We start from the raw sequence: 9,781 nt of genomic DNA on the forward strand, positions 1-9,781 counted from the left end.
AAGTAATATCGATAATTCATGGCTGGGGTCATTTTGTTGTTTTCCAAATAGATTTTTTACAGTTTTTTGAATTGTGTAGAACTACAGTAAATGAGCTTTAACTTCCAGAAAATTCCCCCATAATCCACCCCACCTTGTTTTGCCGTCCCCTAGGTTTAGCTGTGGTCACGTTCCCCTGCTCAGACGTTGCATTCATCAACCAATGTTTGCTTGTACCGTCATCAACTGCCAGGTTGCTATAACATAATGATTTGGTGAGATGCTGAGATGTGAAATACCTATCCAGGCGTTGTAAGATCTGAGTCAGCAATGCTTTGAAAGATGCCATGTATCTTCATTGAGACAATGTTGAATCGAACAAAGTTAGGCTGCCAACTCCTCAATCTGCTTTCATTCATATATATATATATATATATATACAGAACCAGTCAAATGTTTGGACACACCTACTCATTCAAGGGTTTTTCTTTATTTTTACATTGTAGAATAATAGTGAAGACATCACAACACTGAAATAACACATATGGAATCATGTAGTAACCAAAAAAAAAAGTGGTAAACTAATCTAAATATATTTTATATTTGAGATTCTTCAAATAGCCACCCTTTGCCTTGATGACAGCTTTGCACACTCACTATAGATATAGATATATAGATATACCCCCTCAGGGATCACCATGGGAGTAATCCTACAGAAGCGTATTAGTACCAACTGATTATTTTTTAGATTAGTTTCATTACTGAATAAAGTTGAAATATTTTTTTTAAATCGTGGAAATAATATTTCAATAATGAAGCCAAAAGATTTAGAGAAGAAAGTCAGACGGGCTCACGTCTCAGCCAGTGGCTGGCAATATTGAGGAGCCTTTCACATTCTGACCTTTATTTCCTTTGTTTTGTCTTTATTTAGTATGGTCATGGCGTGAGTTGGGTGGGCAGTCTATGTTTGTTTTTCTATGATTTGGGGATTTCTATGTTTCGGCCTAAGTATGGTTCTCAATCAGAGGCAGGTGTCGTTAGTTGTCTCTGATTGAGAATCATACTTAGGTAGCCTGGGTTTCACTGTTTGTTTGTGGGCGATTGTCTATGTTGATGGCTGGTGTCAGCACAGTTCTCATTAGCTTCACGGTCGTTATTTCGTTTAATTGTTTTTGTATAGTGTTTCAGTGTTTTCTTTATTAAAATTCATGATGAACACAAACCACGCATTTTGGTCCTCCGATCCTTCTCGCCTCTCCTCTTCAGATGAAGAGGAGGACGTCCGTGACAGAGCCAATGCGCGGCAGGGACATAAAGGCCTGTGAACTCTTATGATAGGTTCAGCTAAAATCCAACTTTTACCGTGAATGCAGTCTGCGCTAACGCGGGGAACATTGCCTTATTAAACTTTCTATCAAGCAGTAGAGCCGCTCTTCAGGAATACGGATTGAGCCCAGCCTTTACACATCCGACAGACACCCAGATTAGGCTGCGTAATATTATGCGTTGATAGTGGCCAAGCAAAAGGCATTATTGGGCACATTCTTTAAGAAGTGTGTTGATCACAGATGCATCTTTAAATATTTGGACATTAATCTGAACAATAATTGTCAGTTGGCTGTGTTTACACAGGCAGCCCAATTGTGATCTTTTGCCCAGTTATTGGCAAAAGAGCTGATCTGATTGATCAAAAGACCAATTTGTGGAAAAATAATCAGAATTGGGCTGGAGGTGTAAACGCAGGACCTGCTCTTCCATAGAATCCTAATCCACATTCATCAATGTGCCATGGTTTGAAAATGTTGAGAGAGCATTGTGCTCCCAGAGACCATCAATTGGTGTGGTATTGGTGGCGGGTGGTCAGGCGGCCTCATAAACACAGGCGATCTCATAAACACAGTCCTACCTCATAAACACAGTCCTACCTCATAAACACGGTCCTACCTCATAAACACAGGCGATCTCATAAACACAGTCCTACCTCATAAACACAGTCCTACCTCATAAACACAGGCGACCTCATAAACACAGGCAATCTCATAAACACAGTCCTACCTCATAAACACAGTCCTACCTCATAAACACAGGCGGCCTCATAAACACGGTCCTACCTCATAAACACAGGCGACCTCATAAACACAGTCCTACCTCATAAACACAGTCCTACCTCATAAACACGGTCCTACCTCATAAACACAGTCCTACCTCATAAACACAGGCGACCTCATAAACACAGGCGATCTCATAAACACGGTCCTACCTCATAAACACAGGCGATCTCATAAACACGGTCCTACCTCATAAACACAGGCGACCTCATAAACACAGGCCAACTGACTGATGCTGAGAGACAAACATATCTGATTGGTTTGGACATCATCTGTGCCCATATAAACATCCTCATGGTTATTCTTGAATTACATTCTTCAAACGGTCTGTTTGAACAAAGAATATAAAGTCAACATGTAAAGTGTTGGTCCCATTGTTTCATGAGCTGAAATAAAACATCAAACCAAGGAAGACCAAGATACTAAAATATGCTCTGTTTAATCCATACTTGAAAGAATAACAGAAAGTGCAAAGTGCAAAGTGCATAAACAAAGAATAAACAAACATTTTTCATCTTCTGTAGCTTCGTCAGTGCTGTACAAACTCATTGAGGAAGTATGAAAAAATAAAAAATGATTACTGTAGCTAACCTCAAATTATGAAATTATAGTAAACATCTAATGTCATATTATCATTCAAATTCAGAAAGTAAAGCTTCCCAAGTCATAAAGAAAGATACATCTGGCTTCATTAATCATAATGCAGACACTCTTTAGAAAGATAGACTATAGCAAACAGCTGATTTCTAACTGGATTAAGGATAATAGATGGTCACCATTATGGATTACCATCGACCTGCTGTGCTTGGCGATGGAAGAGAACAGATCAAAGATCAATGTTGTGTATGGAATTAGCTGTGCTTTGGCGATGGAAGAGAACAGAACAAAGTTAGTAAATGTTATATACACCATGTCATGTATGGAATTAGCTGTGTTTTTTTTGTGGCATAATTGGTGCCATCATGGGCAGAGTAATTTCGCCAAAATGTCAATGTTAAAAATATGGGGATGTCATCACATGATGGCCTGTGGTCTAGGGTGGTCTACGGTTGTCTAGGGTGGTCTACGGTTGTCTACGGTTGTCTAGGGTGCTCTACGGTTGTCTAGAGTGGTCTAGGGTGGTCTAGGGTGGTCTACGGTTGTCTACTGTTGTCTAGGGTGGTCTACGGTTGTCTAGGGGGGTCTACTGTTGTCTAGGGGAGTCTACTGTTGTCTAGGGAGGTCTACGGTTGTCTAGGGTGGTCTACTGTTGTCTAGGGTGGTCTACGGTTGTCTACGGTTGTCTAGGGTGGTCTACGGTTGTCTAGGGTGGTCTACTGTTGTCTAGGGTGGTCTATGGTTGTCTAGGGTGGTCTAGGGTGGTCTACTGTTGTCTAGGGTGGTCTACTGTTGTCTAGGGTGGTCTAGGATGGTCTACGGTTGTCTAGGGTGGTCTACTGTTGTCTAGGGTGGTCTACGGTTGTCTAGGGTGGTCTAGGGTGGTCTACGGTTGTCTAGGGTGGTCTACGGTTGTCTAGACTGGTCTAGGGTGGTCTACTGTTGTCTAGGGTGGTCTACGGTTGTCTAGGGTGGTTCTTAGTCATGAGACATCCTCAATAACTTCTGTGACTTTTCTTTTCTATTTAGCTGTGTACTACAGTATGATAAGGTCTCTGTCTGTCTCTACTGTGCCAAAGACTGGATAAACCTGTTCAGAAAACGTGTCATTGAAGGTGTAGATATGGCTGCGTCTTACAACGTCATAAAAGGAGAGCTGCCCCTCCTCAATGTCAAGGTAGACCCCAATCTTCTTGAGATGTTCTGGAATCTTGATATCAACAGCCGGAACAGTTAGAGCCTTCAGCCCACTGACCTGCATCCGTAGTGTCCAGTAACCTGTTGATGTGTTCAGTTGACTGAAGCCTCTTCTTGGTGCAGACTCCTTAGCTATCCCTATCCTCCAGTCTGTCTTCCCGTCCACCCCCACCTCCCAGTAATGCCTACCCTTGGTAAAGCCCTGTGTTCCCAGTGCACACCACCACCCGTCATACTTGTGAGATGCGCGGCAGTGACGGTATCCGTCTCTAGGATCATGTTTACTCTCTATTATTTTGCCCACTCTCACACGTTTCTGATTGTTGGACACTATGAAATCTGGATTGGCTGATTCAGGGTCCAAGAGGATGTCAACTGTAGGTAAAAAAAAATGACTTTTGATTTCCGGAATATAAAAAACTTTTGGTGCATGAAACAAAAATATTAAAAACAATTCTGAATGAAGACTGCCGTTGTCATGTTGAAATAGCACAATGGTTTAGTAGTTTAATTTACCTGATGCTTTGCTTATCCAGTCCCATACTGAAATAAAACAATGTTTGAAAACCTGATGAGTTTACAAACGAAAAGTAATTTGATAAAAGTGAATTCAACTGAATTTATTTTTAATCCTACTGCTTACCTGGTTCAGGAATCACTGTGGTGAAGGCTGAGGACAAAATGAAAGCATTTTGAGGAACGGTCAATTCATGCAGGCATTTGCTTAATCAAACAGAAAGTGTTTGAGGAATGATAAAATGGGTTTTGTGCATGTCAAATTATATACTGAAAGTATTGTGTAGGCCTACAGTCAGTGTAATACTAATGTTATGTTAGCTCATGTTGAAAATGAAAGGGATATCTTAGCTCATGTTGAAAATGAAAGGGATATCTTAGCTCATGTTGAAAATGAAAGGGATATCTTAGCTCATGTTGAAAATGAAATAGATATCTGAGCTCAAATGAGAGGTACCTGAGTGTTTGAACCTCTGCTTGGATTTGAGCCACAGCTCTGGGATGGAGCCCTGTATGACAAAGTGACCAATGATTAATGATGAATTATCCTACTAATCACTCAGAAATATATTCCAACATCATAAATTAAGGAAAAACCCCTATCATAATAGGTTACTATCATGCCACACCTCTTGAGGTTGTTCCTGTAACACAGTCCAGATGATGAAGTCCATGACAGGGAGCATGTTGGGTAGTTTCCCTCTCTTCCACTGTCCCTCCAGATCCTGCAGGACTGAACAGACATCCTCTCCTGGACACACTGAGTCCTACAGAGACACAGAAATTATATATGAGAATTTACAAACCTTAAAAAGTTGAAATGCTTTTATTTTTTGTCTTAATAAGCACAGGTTGTTTAAAATTGTTTGTTGTTAGTTGTGAGACCTGTTTTCGTGTTTGTAGTCCTGCAGCCCATCCTGAGACGATGCGCTGAGCTTCTGCCAGTCTTCTCTCAGCCTCTTTTGGAGATGTTCTCTCCTCTACCTCATAGTCCTCCCAGCAGGAACGCAGGGGCTTTGGTGAGCTCCTGCTTTGCCCCACGGATATCTTTGAACACAGATGTTTGTCACTCATTACAGGAGCATTGCATGGATTCAATAATGTTGCTGTTTTTGGTGGTTGTTCTCAACAGTACCTTTGGTAAGATGCTCAACTCCTCCGCCCATTGTAGGATGAACTGTTGACACTCTGCCAGGCTGTAGCCATCCTCGTGGCTGGTGTTGAAATTATCTTGATACTATGGAGATAGAAAAGACATATACAACTGAAAGGTTGAAGGGAAAACACCTACATGTTCCCCTCGACCCTTCTCTCTCTCTCTCTCTCTCTCTCTCTCTCTCTCTCTCTCTCTCTCTCTCTCTCTCTCTCTCTCACTGTCTCTCTCTCTCTCTCTCTCTCTCTCTCTCTCTCTCTCTCTGTCTGTTTTGAATGGCAGTGTTTGCAGCACATGCAATTTTCATGTGTCCTTTTACAATGCAAACTCTTTATTCTTTCCCTGTTCTTCCCCTATTTTTTGGGGGTATTTATTTATTAAAATGTTCCATGGCGATCAGATGTTGCAATGCAAATGTTTGTTATACTGTGTCAGGACGGTTCTATCTCTACTGCTCTGCTATTTCTGAACATGTAATCCTGTTCAATCTTTTTCACTCCTGTTAATCCGGTCATCCTGTTCAAATGTTAACCAGGACTACCTTTGATATCCGATGTAGCTCGGTGGCCAGTTCTCTGATTATGGCTTTACACTCATCCAGAGATGAGCTTGTTTCTACGGTGGAAATCCGAGAGGGTCCCTACACAGAAAACAACTGTTAGGAATTCTATAGTGTCTCACTGACTCGACACAACATAGAATAACAATACAATACTCATGATTAATTCAACAAAACAAACCATTCAATCAATAATTTTGTAAAAGTATTACATTTACCTTAAGAAAATTCTTAAATAAAATATTACATTTCTTCAGCGGTCTTCTGATTGTCTGCAAGCAAAAATAAATATGGTAGAAGTTCATCAACACTGGACCTATTCTAGAAGTCGATGCAGAGTTGAAGAGGAAGTAGAGTTGAAGAGGAAGTTGCAAAACTCTGAAGTTGTTTGCATACAAAAAAGAACAAGAAAAAAAACTGGCACCACGCCGACAGCGATTGAAATTAAAGGTCACGCACACAGACTCACTCACTCTCTCACTCACTCACTCACTCACTCACTCACTCACTCACTCACTCACTCACTCACTCACTCACTCACTCACTCACTCACTCACTCACTCACTCACTCACTCACTCACTCACTCACTCTCTCACTCACTCACTCACTCACTCACTCACTCACTCACTCACTCACTCACTCACTCTCTCACTCACTCACTCACTCACTCACTCACTCACTCACTCACTCACTCACTCACTCACTCACTCACTCACTCACTCACTCACTCTCTCACTCACTCACTCACTCACTCACTCACTCACTCACTCACTCACTCACTCACTCACTCTCTCACTCACTCACTCACTCACTCACTCACTCACTCACTCACTCACTCACTCACTCACTCACTCACTCACTCTCTCACTCACTCACTCACTCACTCACTCACTCACTCACTCACTCACTCACTCACTCACTCTCTCACTCACTCACTCACTCACTCTCTCACTCTCTCACTCACTCACTCACTCACTCACTCTCTCACTCACTCACTCACTCACTCACTCACTCACTCACTCACTCACTCACTCACTCACTCACTCACTGCGTGAATTGACTTGTTTGTTGTTTTCCTTACCTGATAAAAGCTGAGATTAGGCTTCCCAAATGGTTGTGAACAACAATCATAAGGATGTGTTACTTTTTCCCAAGATTTGCCAAAACTTCCAAAGCTCTGGCTGTCGTTTAATGTTTCTGGAAATGACCATCACAACCAATGAGAATAGACTTTCAACAGCAACAATAACAACATAAAAACATCTATTAATTTATCATACTGCTTGGATCAAATGTAATTAAAATATGCATGTTTGAATATTTGGAAAAACACAGTGAAAGCTATATCGACAGTTATAAAATGTGCCTCGTTATAGTCTTATTGCATCAATTGACTCACCTGCAGTCCAATTTTGCATTGTTTCTGAAACTTTTATACATTATTGAATCGTCTAGTACAGAGTTAGTAGCCAAGCCTGCTCCCCACAGAGACTGAAAGGGGAAATATTCAGTAAACAGATACCAACTGAAGCTAGACACTCCCCTCCCCTCCCCCTACACTCGACACTCCCCGCCCCCTAGAGAGCAGCAAAAATACTTTTTAATTGAATTATTTCAGTCGTAGGCTACATACATGTTGGAAAGTTTGGGTTTTATGAGAGTTGGACTTGGAAAGCACCAAAACCGGAGAATTGAAGAAAGACTTTATTTACACCGTTGGCTTAATGGATTGGAAAAGTAAGCCAGTATTGGGGAAAAAATGCACGCTGTTCCAAACGACTGAATTCATGGTCAATACAATAGCCTCTTGTATAATCAGATAGGGCGTATATGGTGAGGTGTCACAAGTTTGATTTGCAGTTTCTTAACCCCCCACCACCCACTCCTAGCCGTAACAAAACACACAAACACTTCCCTATGTTTCTTTCACTCTCACCGTAAGTAAAGATGTAAAAAATAAAAAAAACTATAACAGTTCCTCCATATCTAGGACAAGCCTGTAGATTGAGGATCTAGGACCAGCCTGTAGATTGAGGATCTAGGACCAGCCTGTAGATTGAGGATCTAGGACCAGCCTGTAGATTGAGGATCTAGGACCAGCCTGTATATTGAGGATCTAGGACCAGCCTGTAGATTGAGGATCTAGGACAAGCCTGTAGATTGAGGATCTAGGACCAGCCTGTATATTGAGGATCTAGGACAAGCCTGTAGATTGAGGATCTAGGACCAGCCTGTAGATTGAGGATCTAGGACCGGCCTGTAGATTGAGGATCTAGGACCAGCCTGTAGATTGAGGATCTAGGACCAGCCTGTAGATTGAGGATCTAGGACCAGCCTGTATATTGAGGATCTAGGACCAGCCTGTAGATTGAGGATCTAGGACAAGCCTGTAGATTGAGGATCTAGGACAAGCCTGTAGATTGAGGATCTAGGACCAGCCTGTATATTGAGGATCTAGGACAAGCCTGTAGATTGAGGATCTAGGACAAGCCTGTAGATTGAGGATCTAGGACCAGCCTGTAGATTGAGGATCTAGGACCAGCCTGTAGATTGAGGATCTAGGACCGGCCTGAAGATTGAGGATCTAGGACCAGCCTGTAGATTGAGGATCTAGGACAAGCCAGTAGATTGAGGATCTAGGACCAGCCTGTAGATTGAGGATCTAGGACCAGCCTGTAGATTGAGGATCTAGGACCAGCCTGTATATTGAGGATCTAGGACAAGCCTGTATATTGAGGATCTAGGACAAGCCTGTAGATTGAGGATCTAGGACCAGCCTGTAGATTGAGGATCTAGGACCAGCCTGTAGATTGAGGATCTAGGACCAGCCTGTAGATTGAGGATCTAGGACCAGCCTGTAGATTGAGGATCTAGGACAAGCCTGTATATTGAGGATCTAGGACAAGCCTGTAGATTGAGGATCTAGGACCGGCCTGTAGATTGAGGATCTAAGACCAGCCTTTAGATTGAGGATCTAGGACCAGCCTGTAGATTGAGGATCTAGGACCAGCCTGTAGATTGAGGATCTAGGACCAGCCTGTAGATTGAGGATCTAGGACCAGCCTGTAGATTGAGGATCTAGGACCAGCCTGTAGATTGAAGATCTAGGACGAGCCTGTAGATTGAGGATCTAGGTCAAGCCTGTAGATTGAGGATCTAGGACAAGCCTGTAGATTGAGGATCTAGGACCAGCCTGTAGATTGAGGATCTAGGACCGGCCTGTAGATTGAGGATCTAGGACCAGCCTGTAGATTGAGGATCTAGGACCAGCCTGTAGATTGTGGATCTAGGTCAAGCCTGTAGATTGAGGATCTAGGACCAGCTTGTAGATTGAGGATCTAGGACCAGCCTGTAGATTGAGGATCTAGGACAAGCCTGTATATTGAGGATCTAGGACAAGCCTGTAGATTGAGGATCTAGGACCAGCCTGTAGATTGAGGATCTAAGACCAGCCTTTAGATTGAGGATCTAGGACCAGCCTGTAGATTGAGGATCTAGGACCAGCCTGTAGATTGAGGATCTAGGACCAGCCTGTAGATTGAGGATCTAGGACCAGCCTGTAGATTGAGGATCTAGGACCAGCCTGTAGATTGAAGATCTAGGACGAGCCTGTAGATTGAGGATCTAGGTCAAGCCTGTAGATTGAGGATCTAGGTCAAGCCTGTAGATTG

At 42.5% G+C, this 9,781-nt stretch overlaps 1 protein-coding gene across 2 annotated transcripts; it reads right to left on the bottom strand.

The window, feature by feature from the left end:
- Positions 1 to 2,507: 2,507 nt before the first annotated feature.
- LOC139405528 (uncharacterized) lies at positions 2,508 to 7,675 on the bottom strand. 2 transcript variants are annotated; one of them, XR_011633887.1, is made up of 12 exons: positions 7,510 to 7,619; positions 7,192 to 7,307; positions 6,328 to 6,381; positions 6,092 to 6,190; positions 5,533 to 5,634; positions 5,283 to 5,444; positions 5,027 to 5,164; positions 4,855 to 4,906; positions 4,525 to 4,551; positions 4,398 to 4,424; positions 3,649 to 4,256; positions 2,508 to 3,468 (listed from the first exon to the last, which is right to left on the bottom strand). XR_011633887.1 is itself a non-coding variant. In XM_071147936.1 (11 exons), exons 1-11 carry the CDS (start codon positions 7,526 to 7,528, stop codon positions 3,721 to 3,723), a joined length of 1,332 nt encoding a protein of 443 aa, XP_071004037.1. In that variant the 5' UTR covers positions 7,529 to 7,675; the 3' UTR covers positions 2,508 to 3,720. The 2 variants fall into 2 exon arrangements, 1 of the variants encoding a protein (XP_071004037.1); XM_071147936.1 differs by having other exon boundaries at positions 2,508 to 4,256; positions 7,510 to 7,675.
- Positions 7,676 to 9,781: the final 2,106 nt, after the last annotated feature.

The sequence above is a fragment of the Oncorhynchus clarkii genome, chromosome 3, assembly GCF_045791955.1.
Source record: "Oncorhynchus clarkii lewisi isolate Uvic-CL-2024 chromosome 3, UVic_Ocla_1.0, whole genome shotgun sequence".
Taxonomy (NCBI): Eukaryota; Metazoa; Chordata; class Actinopteri; order Salmoniformes; family Salmonidae; genus Oncorhynchus; species Oncorhynchus clarkii.

Excerpts from the sequence above, each read along its gene's own strand:
- LOC139405528 (XM_071147936.1), bottom strand. Across the intron at positions 6,382-7,191 it reads CTAATCTCAGCTTTTATCAG|ACAATCAGAAGACCGCTGAA; the intron begins GTAAGGAAAACA and ends TTTTGCTTGCAG. Across the intron at positions 6,191-6,327 it reads TATTTAAGAATTTTCTTAAG|GGACCCTCTCGGATTTCCAC; the intron begins GTAAATGTAATA and ends TTTTCTGTGTAG.